Source organism: Myxine glutinosa, chromosome 5 (genome assembly GCF_964187855.1).
Source record: "Myxine glutinosa chromosome 5, kmMyxGlut1.1, whole genome shotgun sequence".
Classification (NCBI taxonomy): Eukaryota; Metazoa; Chordata; class Myxini; order Myxiniformes; family Myxinidae; genus Myxine; species Myxine glutinosa.
In genome coordinates this window covers 143,426,524-143,451,580 of record NC_136265.1, presented here as the reverse complement: position 1 = coordinate 143,451,580, position 25,057 = coordinate 143,426,524, and the positions used below count along the sequence as shown (strand labels likewise).

Here is a 25,057-nt window from a genome sequence, read left to right as displayed (position 1 = left end):
CGGATTTTCCCCCCCAAAAAATTCCACTTTGACATTATGGAGGTATTACGTGTAGATCACAGACAAAAAAATCTCAATTTATTAGACCCCTACCGGTGTACACCGGAGGGGACTATAGGTTTGCACTCCGTCTGTCAGTCTGTCAGTCTGTCCGTCCGTCACGCAAAGAACAGTTTTCCGGACGTTTTTTCTAAACTCTTAATGCTAATGATTTCAAACTTGGTACATGGTTTCCTCATGATAAGTTACAGATCAAGTTCGAACTTCACGACGTTTCGATCATTTTTGACAAAGTTATGGCACTTTGAACTTTGGTATTTTCCCCAACAGTTTACCGGACGACAGACTGCCGGTAGGGGACATGTATTGCAGCGTAATACTCAGAATGCTTGTTCCATTTTAAATTGAGGCTGTAACACAATAAAATGCGAAAAAATTCAAGGGGTGTGAATACTTTCTGAAAGCACTGTAAATAAGCACCTCTTGCACAAGTCATAGTCACAGTATGAAAAAGTTAGAGAACTTAAAGTTTTACAACTTGCCTGTGAGTAAGCCGATCACTGGTGGTGTTTCAATTGGCTACTGCCCCTATCCTGGCTTTAACTCAACCTGCACTCTCTTCCCTTTACCAATCCCCACTTCCCCATGGTTACACATGGTTTTCAATTAATTCACTCCCAGTGTTCTCAGTCAAAGTTCTCAGTCTCCCATGCAAACATGTTCTCAGTCATGTAGTTACCAGCGCGTTCTCGGTCCCGGAGTCCACAGTGACTTCTCGGTCCTGGAATGTGCAGCACGTTCTCGGTCCCAGAGTCCATATCGCGTTCTCGATCTCTCAATGCCAGAGTCCGCAGTTCGTTCTTGGTCGCAGAGTCTGCAGCGCGTTCTCGGTCCCGGAGTCCACAGCGCGTTTTCGGGGCCGGAGTCTGCAGCGCGTTCTCGGTCCCAGAGTCCATATCATGTTCTCGGTCCCAGAGTCCATATCACGTTCTCGATCTCTCAGTGCCAGAGTCCATATCGCGTTCTTGTTCCCAGAGTCCATATCGCGTTCTCGATCTCTCAATGCCAGAGTTCGCAGTTCGTTCTCGGTCCCAGAGTCTGCAGTGCATTCTCGGTCCCCACAGTCTGTAGAGTGTTCTCGGTCTTGGAGTCCGTAGCACGTTCTCGGTGCTGGAGTCCATTGCTCATTCTCGGTCCCGGAGTCTGTAGCTCACTTTCGGTCCTGGAGTCCGTAGCTCACTCTCGGTCCAGGAGTCCGTAGCTCATTCTCGGTCCCGGAGACCGAAGCTCATTCTCTGTCCCGGAGACCGAAGCTCATTCTCTGTCCCGGAGTCCGTAGCTCGTTCTCGGTCCCGGAGTCCACAGCTCGTTCTCGGTCCCGGAGTCCACAGCTCGTTCTCGGTCCCGGAGTCCACAGCTCGTTCTCGGTCCCGGAGTCCACAGCTCGTTCTCGGTCCCGGAGTCCACAGCTCGTTCTCGGTCCCGGAGTCCACAGCTCGTTCTCGGTCCCGGAGTCCGCAGCTCGTTCTCGGTCCCGGAGTCCGCAGCTCGTTCTCGGTCCCGGAGTCCGCAGCTCGTTCTCGGTCCCGGAGTCCGCAGCTCGTTCTCGGTCCCGGAGTCCGCAGCTCGTTCTCGGTCCCGGAGTCCGCAGCTCGTTCTCGGTCCCGGAGTCCGCAGCTCGTTCTCGGTCCCGGAGTCCGCAGCTCGTTCTCGGTCCCGGAGTCCGCAGCTCGTTCTCGGTCCCGGAGTCCGCAGCTCGTTCTCGGTCCCGGAGTCCGCAGCTCGTTCTCGGTCCCGGAGTCCGCAGCTCGTTCTCGGTCCCGGAGTCCGCAGCTCGTTCTCGGTCCCGGAGTCCGCAGCTCGTTCTCGGTCCCGGAGTCCGCAGCTCGTTCTCGGTCCCGGAGTCCGCAGCTCGTTCTCGGTCCCGGAGTCCGCAGCTCGTTCTCGGTCCCGGAGTCCGCAGCTCGTTCTCGGTCCCGGAGTCGGCAGCTCGTTCTCGGTCCCGGAGTCGGCAGCTCGTTCTCGGTCCCGGAGTCGGCAGCTCGTTCTCGGTCCCGGAGTCGGCAGCTCGTTCTCGGTCCCGGAGTCGGCAGCTCGTTCTCGGTCCCGGAGTCGGCAGCTCGTTCTCGGTCCCGGAGTCGGCAGCTCGTTCTCGGTCCCGGAGTCGGCAGCTCGTTCTCGGTCCCGGAGTCGGCAGCTCGTTCTCGGTCCCGGAGTCGGCAGCTCGTTCTCGGTCCCGGAGTCGGCAGCTCGTTCTCGGTCCCGGAGTCGGCAGCTCGTTCTCGGTCCCGGAGTCGGCAGCTCGTTCTCGGTCCCGGAGTCGGCAGCTCGTTCTCGGTCCCGGAGTCGGCAGCTCGTTCTCGGTCCCGGAGTCGGCAGCTCGTTCTCGGTCCCGGAGTCGGCAGCTCGTTCTCGGTCCCGGAGTCGGCAGCTCGTTCTCGGTCCCGGAGTCGGCAGCTCGTTCTCGGTCCCGGAGTCGGCAGCTCGTTCTCGGTCCCGGAGTCGGCAGCTCGTTCTCGGTCCCGGAGTCGGCAGCTCGTTCTCGGTCCCGGAGTCGGCAGCTCGTTCTCGGTCCCGGAGTCGGCAGCTCGTTCTCGGTCCCGGAGTCGGCAGCTCGTTCTCGGTCCCGGAGTCGGCAGCTCGTTCTCGGTCCCGGAGTCGGCAGCTCGTTCTCGGTCCCGGAGTCGGCAGCTCGTTCTCGGTCCCGGAGTCGGCAGCTCGTTCTCGGTCCCGGAGTCGGCAGCTCGTTCTCGGTCCCGGAGTCGGCAGCTCGTTCTCGGTCCCGGAGTCGGCAGCTCGTTCTCGGTCCCGGAGTCGGCAGCTCGTTCTCGGTCCCGGAGTCGGCAGCTCGTTCTCGGTCCCGGAGTCGGCAGCTCGTTCTCGGTCCCGGAGTCGGCAGCTCGTTCTCGGTCCCGGAGTCGGCAGCTCGTTCTCGGTCCCGGAGTCGGCAGCTCGTTCTCGGTCCCGGAGTCCGCAGCTCATTCTCGGTCCCGGAGTACGCAGCTCATTCTCGGTCCTCACAGTCTCTAGAGTGGTCTTGGTCCCGGAGTCTGTAGCTTAGCACCGTTTTGGGTGAGACTGCAGCACTCTCGCACATTTAATGTTGCAGTGGTGATATTCACATTAGGTATTGAGCACATTCTTACATATATGTATTTGCTTAGTTGGTAATGATTTTGTGTGCGGTTTACAATTGGATGCTGGTATCCTGGCCAAATCCAAATTTATACTTTTGTTCATGTGCAGCACCAAAACATTGTTTGAATTAAAGTTGGCACATCTCCATTGGGAATATGTAAACCATTTGATATGTTTTGTGCAATTAAACCCTCCAGGGAATCCATGATTATGGTAATAAAGTTGACGATTAAAATATATATATTGCAGAAAAGAGATGCTCAATAATAATTATAATAATAATAATAATAATAATAATAATAAATACTCTAATAATAATTGAGTTTTTTTATATTTTATTTGTATGATGTTATTGATATATGGGTAAGGTTAATGGGGTTTTCAATCAGGCGATAGCATTGTGAGTTTGTACGTTGAAGCAGATAATGATTTATAATATTCGGTAGGATAGTTACATCCAGGGAGCTGCCAAAGTCCATTTTTGCACAACCAGATAAGCACGTGCCTTCTTTAGGGGCAAAACAAAGCTTTCTCAGTGTTATGAATGCCAGGGAATGCTCAGATCAGAATGTGAGCCTTTGTATGTAGTCCAGGATGGGTATGGGGGCAACGCATTGGATCACAACTCGACAAAAGGCAGTGTGGATGCCATGAATCGCAAACAGGATGGCTCAAATTGGACTGAGCCATGGAACTTCGTGGCAGGGGTCGGAAGGAGCAAAATATGGATAACTGATCTGTAAATGCAGCTCCAGAGGCCTACAGCAATGCCGTGCTTGTTTAGATTGTACTGGACGAATGAATAAGTAACCACAGAAATGTTTGAGACTTCATGACATTTCATTCATGGAAGCTCATCTTACTATAATTCACCAAATGTCCGTCTGTCCGTTCGAAGGTACCGCAAAAACGGCTCAACCGATCGCAACGATATTTTGGGTGGGTATTCCTGGGACCCCTGGGAGTAAAATAGGCTATATTGTTTTTCCAATTTTTTCAATTTTCCAGTTTTTCCAAACACGATGGAATAATATTTACCGAAATGAACAGTGATGTGGCTTTTATTGAAATTCTACAAATACTGTTTCGATTTTGATGACTATTATGAACCTGCCGCGAATGCGGAAGTGGACAGATGACGGCAATGCACGGGTTTGATAATATCCAAATACAACCATCATTCAATCGTAATGTTTAATCGTTAAACGTTAATCGTGTTAATCGTTTTGTTAAAGTATCAATTGATGATTGCAATTGAGTGACTACAATTACGATTTTGAATTTGTAATTGTATTCACCCAACCGTACGGAACTTCACATCAGGATTTAAATATTTGTTTATGTCACGAATGTTGTTAAAAGTTTATTTTTTATATTAATGTTATTTCATTTGTGATTGGAGTTATGCTTTTTGGAATGAAAAAAGAGATATCGAGTTCAAGTGAATGACGAAATGCCGTGACGATTTCTACTTTCTAAACGTGAATTCACGGATCGCCATATGCAGATTCGCCATTGACTGGGTATGGAACAAATGTACCCGTTTGTTTGCGAACGGGTACATTTTTCATGGAAGTCCTTCACGAACTTGCTGTCCATGTCTGACGTGTGACTGAAGGTGCTACAGGAATGTGGAATTTATTGGTTTCATGCTTTAGCATTCGCCGTTTCTGCATTGTCTGTTTGCTTCTGGCCTCCCACCCGTGCTACGCACGGGTACCTCACTAGTATACTGAATTTTGTTTTCAACTCCCGCTCGCCTTTCAGCCATCGACTCGGTCTTGAAAATGCCTAGACTAATCTATTTTGTTTTTATTTGTTTTTTTTTCCAGGGGGCATTCCTTTTGAAGAACATTCACCCAGAATGAGCAGATCTAGCGTTAGCTGGGCCAATACTGACATCCTTCCTGCGGCTGCTTATTGTGAAGATCATGCACGGAATGAATCGACCGAGGGCAGAAATGGCATCAAGTGTGTGGCACCGGTGTTTCCACAAGCAGGCTTAAGCTTCATGGACGTGCACCCTCAAGCTGGCATGGGTGTGCCAACCAAAGGACTTCAGAGTGATTCAAGAATTGTTTTCATGCAGGAAAATAACCACAATGCTGTTCCTGGAGACAAGATAGAACATCACGTTGAACTATCTCAGGTGAAAGGCAACCCACCTCCCAATGCTCTCAGCATCGAATTGTCTAATGGACAGGGACTGAAGAGAGGCCTTTGTAAAGACCATGAGGAAGGCATTCCGGATGTTGTCCACTCAACATTTGACAGCAGGGGCCTGAGAAGAGACAGCGAGTTTGAAAGCAAGGAGGGCAATGTCGAAACAATTGCCGCATCTCCAGTGTCATCGCTGTCCCTCAACCATTCCCTTCCCGGTCCTGGGAAATTGATCGATGGGAAAGGGGGTCCCAGGTCGATCGAGCTGTTCGGCTACGTGGGTATTGATGCTGCATTAGAACAGCTGCAGAGGAAAGCAATGAAGGAAGGCCTGGAGTTCAATATCATGATTGTTGGTAGGTCCTGCTTTCTCTGGAGCATTGGGATTATTGGAGAAATTTTTTATTTATTAAGGAAAATTGAAAAAAAGAGGTCGGTGGTTTGAACCCCGGCCTAGTCATACCAAAAACTTTTTAAATGGTACGTGCTGCTTTCTTGCTTGATGCTACACATTTAAAAGTATAGAACACGGACAAACAACCAGAGGTTTGCAACCATTTCACAGACTTGATGGGCCTAATGGCCTCCTCTTGTATTGAAGTTCATTGAAGGGGAGTTTACATGATATTATAAGTTACTAGCAACGGTACCCGCCCTAAGGGCGGGGCTTCAATTAAGACGCCCAAATGAAAAGGCAAAATATCAGAAATTGAAGGCTTTTTTATTTTAAACGATTTACATAAACATCTGTTAAATCATATCACACGCAAATCATCAAAATCTAAACAGTATTTGTAGAATTTCAATAAAAGCCACATCACTGTTCATATCGGTAAATATTATTCCATCGTGTTTGGAAAAACTGGAAAATTGGAAAAATTGTAAATTGGGAAAATTGGAAAAAAAAATTGGAAAAACAATATAGCCTATTTTACTCCAGGGGGTCCCAGGATTACCCACCCAAAATTTCGTTGCGATCGGTTCAGCTGTTTTTGCGGTACCTGGGAACGGACAGACATTTGGTAAATTATAGTAAGATTATCAGTTTTCATTTTCATTTTGACCCTCAATTTCAATCGTCTGGCTTTATTTTTCGATATCCACCTTGTGTTGATGTCTTTTGGAACACCCACCATAAATGAATGCAGTTGTGGTTACACTACAGCAAAACCGGAACAAATTTCAATGGAATTTTCAAAATTTCTGCTTGCGTCCCCGAAGGGAAAAAGGACGGTAGGTGTAGTACAAGACGGGAACTTTCAAATTGATTTTAATATATTACAGTCTCGCTTGAGGAACCGTCTTCGGATACCATAACACCGGATACCATCTTAGACTACACTGGATACCATAACTGATAGTATCCAGTGGGATAGCTCCAAGGCAGATGACCTGTGACCTGTGTTTCACCTGCTGTTTCACCTTTCACCTGTATTTCACCTGCTGTTTCACCTTTCACCTGTGTTTCACCTGCTGTCTAACCTGGGTTCTAATCCCGACCAAGCGATAAACTGTCACCTTGGTGTTTTGCTTATCAAGCGAGGCATGGGTGTGTGCGCTGTTCATTGGATGGACGTTAAGCTGGAGGACCCGTCTCCCTATTGCTGGCCGTTGGTGGATATTAAAATACCATGGTGATTTTAGTGAAAAGTAGGTGAGATATCCCTGATACTCTGAACAAATTATAAATTTGTTCCAGTCGAACAGCAGGCCTGGCCAGCCAGTTCCAGAAGGACCTGGGTGAGAATCATTCCCGGCAGCCTACGCCACAAGGTGGAACAAATTGGGCCGTAGAAGAATGAGAAGAGGAAGAAGATACCTGGCAGTCTATAGTGTTGGGGAGTAACATTTTTCGTAAGGAATTACTCAAAATCAATTACTGTACTTACTGCAATTCCTTCTAATTACTAACCTTTCAGTTCTTATAGATTAGAAGAAATTGTATATAGTTTTTTATTTACGTATTTATTTTTATTATTTATTTTTTCGGATACAGGATCGAGGCTTGTGAAAGAGCAAACATTTATCACACAAAAAATCAAGCATACACATAAAACATATAATAAGGGTAGCGGTAGACAAGATGGGGAGAGAGGGGGAAGGACACAAACAACATTTGGGAGCAGGGACATTGGGAGATCTGTGGGAGGGAGAGGGGTGGGAGAGGTATAAAACACATGGACACTGCAAGGACTTCCAGGAAAGAAGTTGGTATTTCAAAGTGGATCTGGGGTGAAATTAGCAAGGGTAGAAAAGATCAAGGTTTGGATGGGGGAAGATAAGAGATGGTGGTGAACAGCTGTTTTAAAGACCTGCAGGGAGGAGTGGGATTGAAGGGAGTGAGGGAGTTTGTTCCAGAGGCGGGAGAAAAGAGGAATGAAGGAGTGAAAGTGATAGTGTTTCCTCTTTCAAAATGTAATTGGTCGAAAATGTTTTTACTGAAAATGTGATTACAGCAAAAAGTAGAAGGGCACTCGGTAGAGCGCAAACCTCTGCCAGGCTGAACAGTTTACGTTTTGTATCCCACTGATCGGCCGAATCTGGATCCGGACATGAACCAAAATAAAAAAAAGAAGTGCTTGTCACCTACCCAACGCATCCACCAAGTTTTGTCATAATTCGTCCACAACGTTTTGAGATATCATGCTACATGTCGTTTTGGCCCTATTCCTCAATGGTGAATGTGTTGTTCTTCTTCTCTTCCTTTTTTTAAGGGGTGAGGTCTGATGGCACCAAGCTCCTCCCCTGCCTTGTCCAAGATCTTCCTCCACTTCCCCCTGTCCTCAGCCAATTGTCTCCACCCTCCACCAACCCCCACCTTTCTGATATCCGTCTTCACACAATCCTCTCATGTCAACGTGGTCCACCCGATTTCCTCCTACCTTGTCCCCTCAACCAATCCGCTCTCTTTGCCATTCCCTTCCCCCATCCGCACCGAATGTCCAGCCCATCTCAGCCAGAATTTCGCCAATCCCCTCAGTTCATCCATTCTCCTTCTATCCGCCATCTTCACTCCCGCAATCCTCCTGACCCAGTTGTTCTCGCAACCCTGCAGCCTCTGTTGTTCTCTCTCTGTCAGTGCCACCGTCTCCAGACCGTAAAGGTAGGGTTAGGGTGAAGTGAAGAATCAATTTAAAAAATTCTCGTATCCAGACCCGGATTCGGATCTTCACCAAAATCGAATGGATTCGTCCTTGACACACATCCATAACCTTTTGAGATGGCCTGCTCACAGACAGACAAACAGACAACCAGACAGACAGATAGATGTCAGGGTGAAAACTACCTCCGGTGGAGGAGGTGGTCATAAATGCGAAGGAAAAATTCACAAGGACCCGTTGAATAAACACTTTGTGTGGGAATGTGTGTGGAAGTCTGCAACACAGTATGGCAGTTGCCAAGTTGCTCTCGGACTGTTGATAAAAACCCAGGGGAAGGAATTTATGTCCCAAGGTGAGTGTTTTAGCCTACATGTGATGCCTGTTCACAAATGCTCGACTGTGTATGCCCTCGGGGTAACTTGGAATTGGCACTTCATTGCTTCCTATGAAAAAAGCAACGCAACATGTATCCCCCATGGAAACGGAATAATTAAAATAAGTGATACTGCTGAGGAGTCCCCTTCCAACTTAAAACATTCATCAAGGCTGCGTAGGCCTGCTTGGAGCTATTCAGGGCCACACAATGCCACAGATTGTTTGTTTGTGGCGATTTCTGCCATCATAAAATAATGGCTTTCACTGTCATGTAGGGTATTACTCCTGCATGGTTGGCCAGTTTTGTGCTGTTAATGCTGTGGCATGCAGATTTAGCCGTCTATTGAATGATTGCAAAATTTACAATCTTCTTTAGATAATCCAAACAGTGGTTCACTTTTAGCATTTTATGCAAGTTTCTGTAAAATATATATAATATATATATTAATATACAGTGCCACCCTCCAATAAGTATTGGAACAGTGAAGTCAAATGTGGCATTATTGCTATATGCTTAAGAAATTTGAATTTTATATCAAAAGATGAAGACGAGGTAAAGAGTACAGAAGGTCATCTTTTAGTTCTTGGTATTTATATGTATATACGTTTTACCATTGTAGAACAATAGCACTTTGTATGTTCTATGTAAATATATATTTTTATATTCTATGTTTATGTTATATGTTATAAATGTTATATAAATTTATGTTATATGTTATATATGTTATATAAATGTATATGTTATTTGTTATATGTTTATATGTTATATATTTATATGTCATAGAAATGTATGTTTTTATGTTCTATGTTGATATGTTCTATGTATGTTCGAAAAAACAATGTGTTTATGTTTTATGTATGTATATATATATACACACTAGTGGCGTATGCTTACACATTGTAAGCAAAAACAAACCGTGCTTCATACGTAAGTACATAATAAATAGAAGCTTTATGATTATCTCGGCAAGCATCGCCGACCTCCTGCTCAATATCGATTGAGGTTTCTTCCTCTTTTTTTTACGGACGCGTTTACGGTTTTTTAAACGTAAATTCCCATTGAGGTTTTTATTTCACAGTTTACAATTATAGAAATTCCAATTTTAAAACACTAGGTATCGATTGAGTTTTTTATGGACGCGTTTATGTTTTTTAATGTAAATTTTCATTTACTGACGCTTTCCGACGGTTCTGTGATTTTTCCCGGTGCACCGGCTCCGATGTCCGTTGGCACGCCAAATTTCAGCATTCTAGAGCACCCGGAAGGTTCCGAACATTAATATCAGCGAGTGAGTGAGTGGTTAGAATGATCTTTGTATATTCTATATACATATATCAATATCAATCAATGACTCGCATTTATATATCAATCAATTATTAATCAATTAATCGCAATAGTGTATAATATATCAATCACTCGCATTTGAGCTGTCTGACCTGTGTTTGAATTTCCTCTCACCTATAAACAACCATCCTGGTGTTTCACAAGCAGGACGAGGCATCAGTGTGCCGTCCCTCAGACGTTAAACTGGATGCCCAGTCTGCCAGTATTATTGGTGGACATTAAAAGTCCCATGATGTCCTTTGCGAAGAGTAGGCAAGTTATCGTCAGCACTCTGATTAAATTCACAATTCTTGCTCCGATTGGCTGTTGGGAGGGCAATAGCAAACCATCCAGCATAACTTTGGCCAAGAAACTGCTTCTTTGCTAAGAGTATGGTCCAGGTTTTTATTTCATCATCCCTGGTATAAAAGAATGAACCCCCTGTGATAATGTGCGGGACACAATGTGCCTTTTCTGGATTTGTAAGGAAGGTGGATTTGTCTCATCATGCTGGGTGGTGGTAAATTATAACCACAAAGCAAGGGTAAAAAGCTGCTTTTCCTGTTCCATTTCCCACTCCTTCAGTACTTTGCCTGTTTCCACTGTTTATGTACTTTGTCTCTAGTTAGATCAAAGATGGTGAATTCCAGATTTTTCTACATTCTGGTGAAAGATCCATATCATTATCCTCGTATTCCTATTGTGGGCAGACAGGATGGCCAAGAGATATGTAAGTTCACCTTTGAGCTGTCTAGCTTGGGCTTTGAATCATGACCCAGGTATAAACTGTTATTCTGGTGTTTTGCAGGTAGGGAGAGTGGTCAATGTGCGTGTGGTCCCTCAGATGGACGTTAAGCCGGGTGTCCCGTCTTCTAGCATCAGTTGGTGGATGTTAAATATTCCACGGTGCCTTTCAGGAAGAGTAGGCGAGCTATCGCCAGCACCCTGAACAAATTACAAATTCCTGCTCTCTCACTCGACTATCCTGCGTCGGAGTGGTGGGCGACCTGATTGTGACACCTGAATTGTTTGTTTGTTTTTGTATACAAGATCGAGGCTCATGTAAGAGCTAACATTGATCACAAAAAGACAAACTGACACATAAAACATAAGATAAAGGGAGTGGGAGACAAGATGGGGGAGCAGGGACATTGGGAGATCTGTGGGAGGGAGAGGGCTTGGGGGGAGGAGGCATGGGAAGGGGAGGGGGGGGGGGGGGTGAAAAACACATGGACACTGCAAGGACTTCCAGGAAAGTTCTGCTTAATGAATATTAGTTGTTAAAATGATGTTTAAAATTGCAGCTAACCTGTGTCTATCTTTTAACCTTCATTGTACCTTACCTCTAATGTCATCATGTGTGTCACGTGTATGATTTAGGACAAAGTGGCTTGGGAAAATCCACTCTCATGAACACGCTCTTTAAAGGACAGGTGAGCTGTAGATCGAGCATTCCCCCAGGACCATCGGAACCAAAGAAGACCATTGAGATCCAGACAGTAAGCCATGGTAAGTGCCCCTCCCGATGGGCCATTTCCAGAGATTTTCCTCTCATGCTGTGAATCGGTGTGGGTGGCTAATGTCAAAACCTCGCGGTACCTGCCAGACAAAGGCAAAATGGTGAGACATCACCTGAGTCAGGCGCAGTTTCAGGGATAAGGGACAAAATGATTTACTCACTTTTTGTTTTGACTCATTCGTCACTCATTTTGCTTTCATAAGTCTGCAGTGAAGAAATGTTTATGTTATGGTAGACACACAGTGTCGAACTTAGTTCTGTAAGACGCTTCCTGCCACTGTCTGGCTTTCCAATTCACTCAATAACTTCCTATCAAAGAGATCTCGCCCAATGCCATTCACTGATGATGCTTTTGATGCAAAAAGGGATCCACTGTGACAGTTACACGACACAAATACATCCACGAGAGCAGTTTCCAGAGCATCCTTTTGTGGATGATGTCCTCGACGGAATAGGGACATGGTCGTAATATATGGGTTTTGGCAATGAGGTTCACCCATGATGAACCAGAGCATTCGAATACAAACATAGTACGCTTTCTAAATGTGCGAAAGCAGTTTGTCTTCGCCACACTGCATGCTCGTTCGTCTGTGCTCCATTCATGGCTTGATTTATGGAGGGATCGTTTCTCCCTAATGCTCCCTGCAGCTGTTCATCGCCCACCAGGGTGTAGACCCCTTAAGGGATTTGCTTGTGTTGCGGTGCTGGTTCCTAACCCTGAAGACTTGCTTTTGTGTTTAACAAGGAACACTCCAATTAAAGCACAATTTCCAGGACCAGCAGGGGTTAATTGAAAAGTGTGATCATAAATGACCGTTACGTATTCGGCAGTAAATCTGTAGAGTAGTGAAGGGTTAGCCAGGGCATGTTTATACATACAGTCATGTGAAAAAGTAAGTACACCCCATGTAAAGTTTTGACTTTTTCAACATATTTCAACATACAGCTATTTGATCTTCATTTCAACAATATTGATAGATAAAGGTGATATAATATAACAAATATCATGAAACATTTACATTTTGTAGTCCATTGTATAATTTAAATAAACATAAATGCAAATTTCGCATGTGGAAAAAGTAAGGACACCCTTGGCTCTAATAGGTGGTATTGCCCCCTTTGGCAGAAACAACCTCAAAAAAACAACAAAAAAAAAACCACCTTTAGAGGCCATTTTTCCCCGCAAGCGGGGGTTGGCCTTTTTCGGGAACTGTGGTTGTTGTTGTTTTTCGGTCCCCTTTTTGAAGCAATGTTTTACGGCCGGATGCCCTTCCTGACGCCAACCCTTTTTGCCGCCTTTAACGACAAGCAGGGAATTACCAGTGAACTGGTACTCAATTAGCCAACCTCGGAAGGATGAACAAGCTGAGTCAACCCCCCTGGCGTTAATTCAGCGATTGACCGGGATTCGAACCCAGGATCCTAGGATCCTAAGCCGGCACCCTAGCCGCTAGCCCAACACCAGAAACAACCTCAATAGTCAGGTCAAAATACAGTTTAACCCCCAAAAAATTGCTACAAAAGGTTTCTCAACTGATTCTGGTAGGGTTTAGCGTACGTTATAACATACTAAAAGTTTACCAAAGTAGGACCCCCGGAAAAGTGTTTTTTTCAAGATGGCGTCCAAGATGGCCGCCGAAACCTCTTAATGATCATAACTATGTAACTATCAACTCAAATTTGATGATCTTGATGTCTATCCCCAGGTTTTTGGGGGCAAGGAACACATTAAGACAACTTTGGATATTACTGAGCTGTTGAATCATTATGAAATTGAACTCATGACCTTCAGCTGTCACCTAATGCACAAACACCTTTGTCCATCGAATAAGTTTCAGAGCGTTCAGTTTTGAGTGTCATCCTCCTCCTCAGTATCGACCTCTTGAGTGTTGTTTGGATTGTCACAGTTTTCAGTTTGGCAAGGGCCACATGCAGCAGTGCAGCGGAGTCCATAGCGTCTGCAGCTGCATCGAGAGGATTTGCATCCCCCCAAACAGTTGCAATGGATAATTTTCAAGAGTTCGTCAGGCGCAGCATTGTTTTGGGTCATAATTGGAATTAACTGATCATTTTCCTGTTTCCATCCCCATTCAGTTGGGTTCATTTCATTTGCCATCCCCATCCATACCATAATTTGAAAGTACACACGTTGGCTATGGAATATTGTTGCAGGTGATGTTGGGGGGAGCCGTTCAGAAGTGACAAATGCTTGAGCAGTTGCCACTTTTTTGGTGAAAATGATATGGCGCAGTGATGATAGCGTATCATTAGACTTGCCACCAAAGAGATCAACCATCAGGTCTTTGCCAAGATCTGATATGTCCTCTTGAGATTTGTTTTGAAGGATGAATGCACTAGCACAGGACTTCATGACAGGATCAGATTTCCCTAATTTCCGGAAGGCTGACTTTTTTCCGATGCCGAAAATCCTTGAAGTAGAATCACATCCTGAGTAGGCATGTACAAAGAGCAACTCATTGCACACATCGTCTCCTAAAGTTTCTTTCAACAGGGTAATGTTATACACTCTGTGTTCTTTTGACTGCTTGTTTGCATCAGAACGGAAGTAGATGATCTCATTGTCTGTTCTGGAGTAATGAAGGAGCAAGATCAGCAAATCTGTATCCTCACCGACCAACGTTGTGGTGCAATGACGGGATCGTTCAACAGTTGCCTTAACGATATCAACGTCTGCATCCCCTGGTGACTGAATGACATGGCATCCCCTTTTAGTTAGTGCTGTGCTGATGAGAGCAATCATGTCTGCCTTGTTTTTGTCACGAGACAAAAAGTCGTCCTTTTTGCCTGCAAACTCTGTTTCTGCAGTGAAACTAACAATAGGGTGCAGGTTTTTTCCTCGTCTCTGATGTGTGTTGTCTTTTATGGAGGGACCTTCACCATAGCCATCGAACACCACTGTCGCTTGTCCGTAATGTCTCACAGTGAAGTCTGCATAAGACTCAGCTATTGCATTATATGAGTCGCCTTTGTTCCACGGTAAACGATGGAGCAAAGAGCCACCATCAAGCACGTAACAATCTGTTTTGGGAATAGAGTTCATCACAGCCTCACTTGATAAGTCCGCAGCATGGTCTCGAATTGCCTGAGCAAGCTGAGGTTTGTCTGCTGTTCGAAGAATGTTCCTGGTCTCAAAGAGGGCTGGAGGGTAGGGGCTTAGTTCATACGTCAAAACCTCTTCAAGGGAAAGATCTCCTGACCTTGACACCAGAAGGAAACGCTGGAACAGAAGGGCAGGATCAATGGTACGATCAGGAGCAATCTTCACAGCAGAGATATTCCCAAGGGTTTTGGCTCTGTCTTTCCGCTTGAATTTGTAAGTAAATGCCGACTTTCCGATTATATCTTCAATGATCTTGTTTCCAACCGATTCAAAGTCATGTACATTCACATCTGGCCCAGCCACTATCCCGTTGACAATGTTTCTCAGAGTAGGATCAGATGTGAAGGGTGAGCAGGCTGCAAGCTTTATCCGAATTTTCTCGAGATCAGATGCATCTCTTTTGATGCGCGCCTCAGTTGAGTCTTTGTGTTGCGGACTTGTAGTATAGGTTAGGTTTGTGAAATCCTGCATCGCAATGTTGTACTCGGATGTTACAGGTGCAGATAAGGTCCAAAGGTTTCGCATGTCCTCGGTCATCCCACTGCCGCGAGTTAGACCACCAGTGCTCTTCAGAGACCTCATCAACGTTTGTTCGATGACAAGATCACTACTATGACAGCTCGTGGGCAATGACAGCTCGTGGGCGAACTGCCTGAATTATGGCATGACCAACTGCCGCAACCTTGCGTCTTGTGTCTTTCCCAACGAACAATGTTTCCAGTGCTGTCCGCAGACTAGTCGGAATGAACGATAGGGCTGAATCAAGTTTTAAATCATCACTACTTGGATACTGATTCGTCACGGTAGAAACCTGAGATTTTATATCACTTCTGATTAACCTAGCAGCAGTTTCAATAATAGCGCGTTTTTGGGACTCTTCATCGCCTTCCTGACACGTTTGCTTGTAGTATGATCTCAGAATCTGCGACGTTTGTTCTCTCATTGTAACAATATCGTCCAAGCCTTCTCTTTCACCAAAAAAAATTGAGTCCTTAAAGCGTTCTTTAAGACGCTTTTTCAAACTGTAATTGTCATATGGTTCCGAATCAGGATTACAAAGATACCCTTTCATTATGAGGCTCAAAGATGTAACAGTTAGTTGTTCCTCACTGTTCAGTTCTAGGTAAGCACACATTTTCTGAAATGCTTCATACTTATCTTCATCTTTAGGACGACCACACTTTCTGCGCTTGGCTTCGGGGGCTTTCTGGAACTCTAAAGGCACAGACTTGAAGGACCGGAAATTTCCACTACACGAATGATGATAAAGTCCGTCTGCTGCATGTAAATCTCGTAAATAGTATTCAATCCGACCCTTTACAGTATGTCCCCAATCATCTGAACGGGATTCACAGACCTCCACAATTGTCTCCACAAATTTGTCAGTCCGTACCCAGTTAAAGTGTCCCTTGTCCAAATCAATTGTACATCCACAGAATACGCAATCCTTTTCACTGTCAAAACCTCCACTTGATTGTCTTGTGGTTCTCTTTGGTGGCACAGAACCACTACTTTTCTTTGCAACATGGCTTTTAATGTTTTTATCATTTATGTACTGTTGACGACAGCTTTTATGCACTTTAGTACTGGCTTCAACTACAAGATCGTCCTTCCGCTTTACACTGGCTTCATTTATTCCCTTCGCCCCCTTCCACTGAATTGCAACCCAGTTATCACTGGAATCCTCGATCTCCTCCTTGCAGATTGGACAAAAAGCTTGACTGGCTGTGCTTGCACTCATTGTTGAATCATGTCTGAAAAAGAGAAAGATGAGAATTAGTTATTCAGTTAGATCCAATTCGACACATTCTTCAGGTCAATATATGGAAAATGCCCCCTCAACCTGTTAGATAATGGCCCACTTTCATTTTTAATGGTCTTAATGTGTTCCTTGCCCCCAAAAACCTAGGGATAGACACCAAGATCATCAAATTTGAGTTGATAGTTACATAGTTATGATCATTCAGAGGTTTCGGCGGCCATCTTGGACGCCATCTTGAAAAAAAACACTTTTCCGGGGGTCCTACGTTGGTAAACTTTTAGTATGTTATAAAGTACACTAAACCCTACCAAAATCAGTTGAGAAACCTTTTGTAGCAATTTTTTGTGGGTTGAGGGGGTATTTTCCATATATCGACCTTACTACAAGTAGGCATTTCTTATAACTGTCTACCAGTCTCTGACATCGACTGGGAGAAATTTTTGCCCACTCCTCCATGCAGAATTCTTTCAGCTGTGCGATGTTTGATAGCTGGGCGGCTTAGCTAAAAAATTCGGATCGATTGTGCCTTTTCCCTTAAAAGCATGAAACTTGGCACATGGCTAGAATACCCGAAAAGGAAGATCTTTAGTCCAGGGGGCATCCCCAATTTCACCCCATATGGCGGCCATCTTGAAATCCAAGATGGCCATCATACAAGACCTATTTTGATGAATATCTCCATAATTAGAACAGATATCAAAATGGTTGAAGTGCCTATACCTACATTTTTAGGGTCTAGGAATCCAATGGCAACATAAAATCCAATGGCAACATATTGGAACACCCACAGTTCCAATACTGGAGTCTCACGATGGCATTGGAGAACAGCATCCTGACCTTTGTGCGCTCATTGAGGGAGGCTGACTTTGAAATGTACTTAGATGCTTTATGGGAGCAGATGATGATGTTGTCGTGCTTGCAGTTACAGCATCCCAGAAGCTTTCAGTGATGATATGGTTACAATTTGGGACAGGCAAGAACATGCGATTTATCTCTGCACATGATATAGCCACAGCTCTTGGCCCTGAGAAATCTAAAGCCCTCCCCATGTTTCATGCACTAACAGGGTGTGACACTTCTTCAGCGTTTAATGGGCGTGGAAAGGTAACTGCATGGAATGTGTGGGAATCATTCCCTGAGCTCACAGAGGTACTAGCAGAAATTTGCCACCAGAGCACAGAGATAACTGAAACCTGCATGAACGTCATTGAGAGATTTGTTATTCTGTTGTATGATCGCACAAGTACTGCTACTGACATTAACATTGTACGAAAGAAACTGTTTGCAAAGAAGGGCAGACCTGTGGAATCAATTCCACCAACACATGACGCCCTTGTGCAGCATGTAACGCGGGCAGTATACCAAGGCGCACTATGCTGGGGACAAGCATTGCATGCTAAGCCTGATCTACCAAGCCCCACTGAATGGGGTTGGCAAAAAACGTCTGCTGGCCAGTTCAAACCAATATGGACAACACTTCCAGAGGCTGCAAAGATCTGCAATGAACTTGTTAAGTGTGGGTGCAAAAAAGGATGTACTGGTCGTTGCCGGTGTAAGAAAGCTGCACTTCCCTGTACTTCTCTCTGCGCATGTGATGGAGAATGCAGCAAAGACTAGAAAACCACAAGATGGCACAGTTACAGTCTGCGATGTCATAGACACTTTTAATCACTGAAGAATGCCAACCTGTTAAGAGTATTTATATGCATTCCCAGTATGCATGATACTATGCAAAATTAATATTTTCATATGACTGCTTAATATTTTATGTTACCATTGGATTCCTAGGCCCTAAAAATGTAGGTGTAGGCACTGCAACCATTTAGATAGCTGTTCTAATTATGGAGATATTCATCAAAACAGGTCTGTTATGGCGGCCATCTGGGATTTCAAGATGGCTGCCATATACTATTGAATATTTTATGTTGCCATTGGATTCCTAGACCCTAAAAATGTAGGTATAGGCACTTCAACCATTTTGATATCTGTTCTAATTATGGAGATATTCATCAAAACAGGTCTTGTATGACGGCCATCCTGAATTTCAAGATGGCCGCCATATGGGGTGAAATTGGAGATGCCCCCTGGACTAAAAATCTTTCTTTTGGGGTATTCTAGCCATGTGCCAAGTTTCATGCTTTTAAGGGAAAAGGCACAATTCATCAGTTAAGCAGCCCCACTATGAGGGGTTTCTTGCATGCACAGCTCGTTTCAAATCCCCCCACAACATCTCGATGGGATTTAGATCCGGGCTTTGACTTGGCCATTCCAGAACCCTCCATTTCTTTCTTTTCAGCCATTCCTTGGTGGATTTACTGGTATGTTTAGGGTCATTGTCATGTTGCAAGGTCAACCTTCGGTTGAGCTTCAACTTTCCGACAGATGGCCTCACATTATCCTCAAGCACCCTCTGGTACAATGAAGAATTCATAGTGGATTCTATGATGGTGAGCTGCCCAGGCCCTGATGCAACAAAGCTGCCCCAAGCCATGATATTTCCACCACCATGCTTTACAGTTGGTATCAGGTTCTTGTTGTCAAATGCTGTCTTTGGTTTTCGCCAAACATGTCTTCTGGTACTGTGGCCAAATAGCTCTACCTTTGACTCATCTGTCCAGAGCACATTGTTCCAGAAGTGGTGGTCTTTGTCTAGGTGTTCATTGGCAAACTTTAGTCTTGCCCTGATGTTCTTTCTGGACAGCAAAGGTTTCCCCCTGGCACACCTCCCATGTAGATCAAATTTGTGCAGCCTCTTTCTAATGGTAGACTCATGCACTTTGACATCAACAGTGGCAAGAGCTACCTGTAGGTCCCGTGATGACATTCTGGGGTTCTTCGAGACTTCTTTCAGCATCTTGCGGTCTGCTCTCGGGCTGAACTTGCTGGGGTGGCCTGGCCTGAACAAGTTGGCAGTTGTTTGGAATCTTCTCCACTTGTAGATGATCTTCCGGACAGTCGAATAATTGATTTCAAATTGTTTGGAGATCTTTTTAAATCCCTTCCCAGACTCGTAGGCATCAATAACCTTCTTTCTGGAGGCCTTGGAGAGCTCTTTTGATCTAGGCATGGTGACGCCGCACACTTCAACAACAAAGAGCAAACCAAACGAAATGTCTGAGGTTTAAATAAGACAGGTTCCTCCAAGATCCTCTCTAACGATGTTCTAATCATTTGCACATGAGCTGGTGCACCTGATTCTAATTTTAGGTATTTGAAGTAGTGATAAATGTAGGGGTGTACTTACTTTTTCCACATGCAAAATTTGCATTTATGTTTATTTAAATTATACAATGGACGACAAAATGTAAATGTTTCATGATATTTGTTATATTATATCACCTTTATCTATCAATATTGTTGAAATGAAGATCAAATAGCTGTATGTTGAAATATGTTGAAAAAGTTAAAACTTTACATGGGGTGTACTTACTTTTTCACGTGACTGTATATATATATAAAACTGTGAGAAATAGTAGAAACTCTACAGTACGAGCAGGGCGTCTCATTTGCATTAAATAAATAATCGGGAGATTAAATCAGACGTGGGCGTAGCTTCAGGACGGTCAATCTTTAATTTTCGACAAGCTTTCGACCAACAAAGGTCTTCTTCTTAGTCCACAGAAACAACAGGCATGTATATCAGACAAGTATGTATCGTGATATGTGTGTAAGATGTGTGATATGTGTAGAAAATGCATACAAAAGGAAGAGCCATGCTAAAGCTCACTCACCGTCCCCAAGTTCAGCGGAAGTGAAGCGCAGCTTACAGTTATCGTTCATGTTACAGTTTGTGCACGTGCATATACAAATATAGAGATACATACATACATAAACACACAAGCATATATTCATATACCATTTATATTCATATAATATATTGATATATTTATTTATATATTTTTTATAAATGACATATAAAGGTAGGATGAATGAATGAGGGAATGAATGAATGAGTGAATGAATGAATGGGTTACGGTTAATGATTTGATTGGGTTAATGTTGAAACATTCTTTAATCATCAAAATTTATGCCATAAGGGATTTTTGTCCGAAGTTTATGTATCCAAAAGGACTCACGTTTCAGAATCGTGGTGTGTGATCGATTTGTAATTGATTCAATGGCAGAGATTTGAATGTCATTTATAGAGTGATCCGGTTGATTAAAGTGTATCGTGTAAGGTAGAGATTTGCCCTGACTGGTGTGGAAGTTATTGATTTCTGACCGGGTGTTATGAAATCGTGTGTAGAGTGTATTCTCAGTTTTTTCCAACATATTGTTTGGTGCCCTTTTGGCAAGTGATTAGGTATATGACCCATGTAGATTTGCAGTTCATACAGGAGGTGTGATCACCTCACCACCAAGTAATTTAAAACACCTCGCCACCAAGTAATTTAAAACACCTCGCCACCAAGTAATTTAAAACACCTCACCACCAAGTAATTTAAAACACCTCGCCACCAAGTAATTTAAAACACCTCACCACCAAGTAATTTAAAACACCTCACCACCAAGTAATTCAAAACACCTCACCACCAAGTAATTCAAAACACCTCACCACCAAGTAATTCAAAACACCTCACCACCAAGTAATTCAAAACACCTCACCACCAAGTAATTCAAAACACCTCACCACCAAGTAATTCAAAACACCTCACCACCAAGTGATTTAAAACACCTCACCACCAAGTAATTTAAAACACCTCACCACCAAGTAATTTAAAACACCTCACCACCAAGTAATTCAAAACACCTCACCACCAAGTAATTCAAAACACCTCACCACCAAGTGATTCAAAACACCTCACCACCAAGTAATTCAAAACACCTCACCACCAAGTAATTTAAAACACCTCACCACCAAGTGATTTAAAACACCTCACCACCAAGTGATTTAAAACACCTCACCACCAAGTAATTTAAAACACCTCGCCACCAAGTAATTTAAAACACCTCACCACCAAGTAATTTAAAACACCTCACCACCAAGTAATTCAAAACACCTCACCACCAAGTAATTCAAAACACCTCACCACCAAGTAATTCAAAACACCTCACCACCAAGTAATTCAAAACACCTCACCACCAAGTAATTCAAAACACCTCACCACCAAGTAATTCAAAACACCTCACCACCAAGTGATTTAAAACACCTCACCACCAAGTAATTTAAAACACCTCACCACCAAGTAATTTAAAACACCTCACCACCAAGTAATTCAAAACACCTCACCACCAAGTAATTCAAAACACCTCACCACCAAGTGATTCAAAACACCTCACCACCAAGTAATTCAAAACACCTCACCACCAAGTAATTTAAAACACCTCACCACCAAGTGATTTAAAACACCTCACCACCAAGTGATTTAAAACACCTCACCACCAAGTGATTTAAAACACCTCACCACCAAGTAATTCAAAACACCTCACCACCAAGTAATTTAAAACACCTCACCACCAAGTAATTTAAAACACCTCACCACCAAGTGATTTAAAACACCTCACCACCAAGTGATTTAAAACACCTCACCACCAAGTGATTTAAAACACCTCACCACCAAGTGATTTAAAACACCTCACCACCAAGTGATTTAAAACACCTCACCACCAAGTGATTTAAAACACCTCACCACCAAGTAGTTTAAAACACCTCACCACCAAGTGATTTAAAACACCTCACCACCAAGTAATTTAAAACACCTCACCACCAAGTGATTTAAAACACCTCACCACCAAGTGATTTAAAACACCTCACCACCAAGTAATTCAAAACACCTCACCACCAAGTAATTTAAAACACCTCACCACCAAGTAATTTCAAACACCTCACCACCAAGTGATTTAAAACACCTCACCACCAAGTGATTTAAAACACCTCACCACCAAGTAATTTAAAACACCTCACCACCAAGTAATTTAAAACACCTCACCACCAAGTAATTTAAAACACCTCACCACCAAGTAATTTAAAACACCTCACCACCAAGTAATTTAAAACACCTCACCACCAAGTAATTTAAAACACCTCACCACCAAGTAATTCAAAACACCTTACCACCACGTAATTTAAAACACCTCACCACCAAGTAATTTAAAACACCTCACCACCAAGTAATTCACAACACCTCACCACCAAGTAATTTAAAACACCTCACCACCAAGTAATTTAAAACACCTCACCACCAAGTAATTTAAAACACCTCACCACCAAGTAATTCAAAACACAACACAAGTTGTGTCGCCTCACAAGTTGTTGTCGCCTGTTGTCGCCTCACAAGTTGTTGTGTCGCCTCACAAGTTGTTGTGTTGTGTCGCCTCACAAAACACAACACAAAACAAGTTGTCGTTGTCGAAGTTGTTGTCGTTGTTGTTGTTGTTGTCAAGTTGTTGTCGTTGTCGACAACGTTGTTGTCGTTGTTGTCGTTGTTGTCGTTGTTGTCGCAACACTGGTTTAAGTTGTTGTTGTTGTTCAACAACAAAACAAGTTGTTGTCGTTGTCGCCTCACAAGTTGTTGTGTCGCCTCACAAGTTGTTGTGTTGTGTCGCCTCACAAAACACAACACAAAACACAACACCTCACCAACACAAGTAATTCAAAACACAACACAACAACACAATTCACAAACACAAACACAAAACACAACACAAGACAAGACAGACACTGCACAGATATATACATATAGATAAGATAAGATATATATATATATACATATATATACATATACATATATATATATATATATACAGGGTGGTCCAGAAACCCTGGGGACATTTTGAAGAACGATACCTGCAACAAACAACGAAGTTTATTATTGAAAGGCCCTCAGAGGAGATTCCAATGGAGATTGATTCATCGCAGGAGATTCCAATGATTCTGAAAATATGCTATGGGGTTTAATGTATTCATGTTAATAAGTGGAAATTAACTGAACAACACACTTGTTCCCGTAGTGAAACCGGCACAATAATTCCCCCACCAGTGTGCAGAGTGTGACACTGCTGCACTTTAGCAGGTACCTTGTAGCATTGTAGAGCTTTCATCACAAGTGGTGATAAAAAAAAGACAAACACCGCAAGTATCGAAATAAAACCCAGCAAGTTGTGAAAGGGTTAAGCTCAAAGCATAAGTTTTCTGATAAAGAATAAAGTGGCAACAAGCTTTTCAAAACTGCCAAACAATACTCATTGATCAGTATGAAAAACTGTTTTGTCAACTGGAGGTCCCACCATACCTGCCCTGCCCAACCTTTTCTCATGGTTCATCGTACGAGTTCCCACGTGGATTCTGTTCCTCACAATCGGACGTGTTGTGACTTGTCGGGGTTTTTCTTTTGGCAGCAAACGCTGATTGCCATCTAGGCGAGTTTCTGCTCTTTACGGAGATTATTTGGGTAGGTCTGTTATTGACATTGATATTGTTCATATTGAGTGACGATACTTTGCCCAAGTAGTACTTTGCCAAAGTAGTAATTTGCCGAAGTAGTACTGTGCCAAAGTAGTACTGTGCCCAAGTAGTACTGTGCCCAAGTAGTACTGTGCCCAAGTAGTACTGTGCCCAAGTAGTACTGTGCCCAAGTAGTACTGTGCCCAAGTAGTACTTTGCCCAAGTAGTACTGTGCCCAAGTAGTACTTTGCCCAAGTAATACTGTGCCCAAGTAGTACTTTGCCCAAGTTGTACTGTGCCCAAGTAGTCCGGTACCCAAGTAGTACTGTGTCCAAGTAGTAATTTGCCCAAGTAGTACGGTACCCAAGTAGTACTGTGTCCAAGTAGTAATTTGCCCAAGTAGTACTTTGCCCAAATAGTAGGCAGCAAAGACCGGTTGCCATCTAGGTGAGTTTCTGCTCTTTACCGAGATTATTTGGGTAGGCCTGTTATCGACACTGATATTGTTCATATTGAGTGGTGATACTATGCCCAAATAGTACTGTGTCCAAGTGGTACTGTGCCCAAGTAGTACTTTGCCCAAGTAGTACTATGCCCAAGTAGTACTTTGCCCAAGTAGTACTGTGCCCAAGTAGTACTGTGCCCAAGTAGTACTGTGCCCAAGTAGTACTGTGCCCAAGTAGTACTGTGCCCAAGTAGTACTTTGCCAAAGTAGTACTTTGCCCAAGTAGTACTGTGCCCAAGTAGGACTGTGCCCAAGTAGTACTGTGCCCAAGTAGTACTTTGCCCAAGTAGTACTGTGCCCAAGTAGTACTTTGCCCAAGTAGTACTGTGCCCAAGTAGTACTTTGCCCAAGTAGTACTGTGCCCAAGTAGTACTTTGCCCAAGTAGTACTGTGCCCAAGTCGTACTTTGCCCAAGTAGTACTGTGCCAAAGTAGTACTGTGCCCAATAGTACTTTGCCCAAGAAGTACTTTGCCTAAGTTGTACTTTGCCCAAGTTGTACTTTGCCCAAGTAGTACTGTGCCCAAGTAGTTCTTTGCCCAAGTAGTACTTTGCCCAAGTAGTACTGTGCCCAAGTAGTACTTTGCCCAAGTAGTACTGTGCCCAAGTAGTACTGTGCCCAAGTAGTACTGTGCCCATGTAGTACTTTGTCCAAGTAGTACTTTGCCCA

At 43.8% G+C, this 25,057-nt stretch overlaps 1 protein-coding gene across 2 annotated transcripts in view; it reads left to right on the top strand.

Annotated features, from left to right (window-relative positions):
• The window catches only part of LOC137439679 (neuronal-specific septin-3), a 180,941-nt gene that overhangs the window by 130,773 nt on the left and 25,111 nt on the right, over positions 1-25,057 (top strand). For both annotated transcript variants that reach the window (XM_068135665.2, XM_068135667.2), the window contains 2 exons: positions 4,971-5,654; positions 11,479-11,607. In XM_068135665.2, the coding sequence (XP_067991766.2) occupies positions 4,971-5,654; positions 11,479-11,607 (813 nt within the window). The remainder of the gene's footprint in view (positions 1-4,970; positions 5,655-11,478; positions 11,608-25,057) is intronic.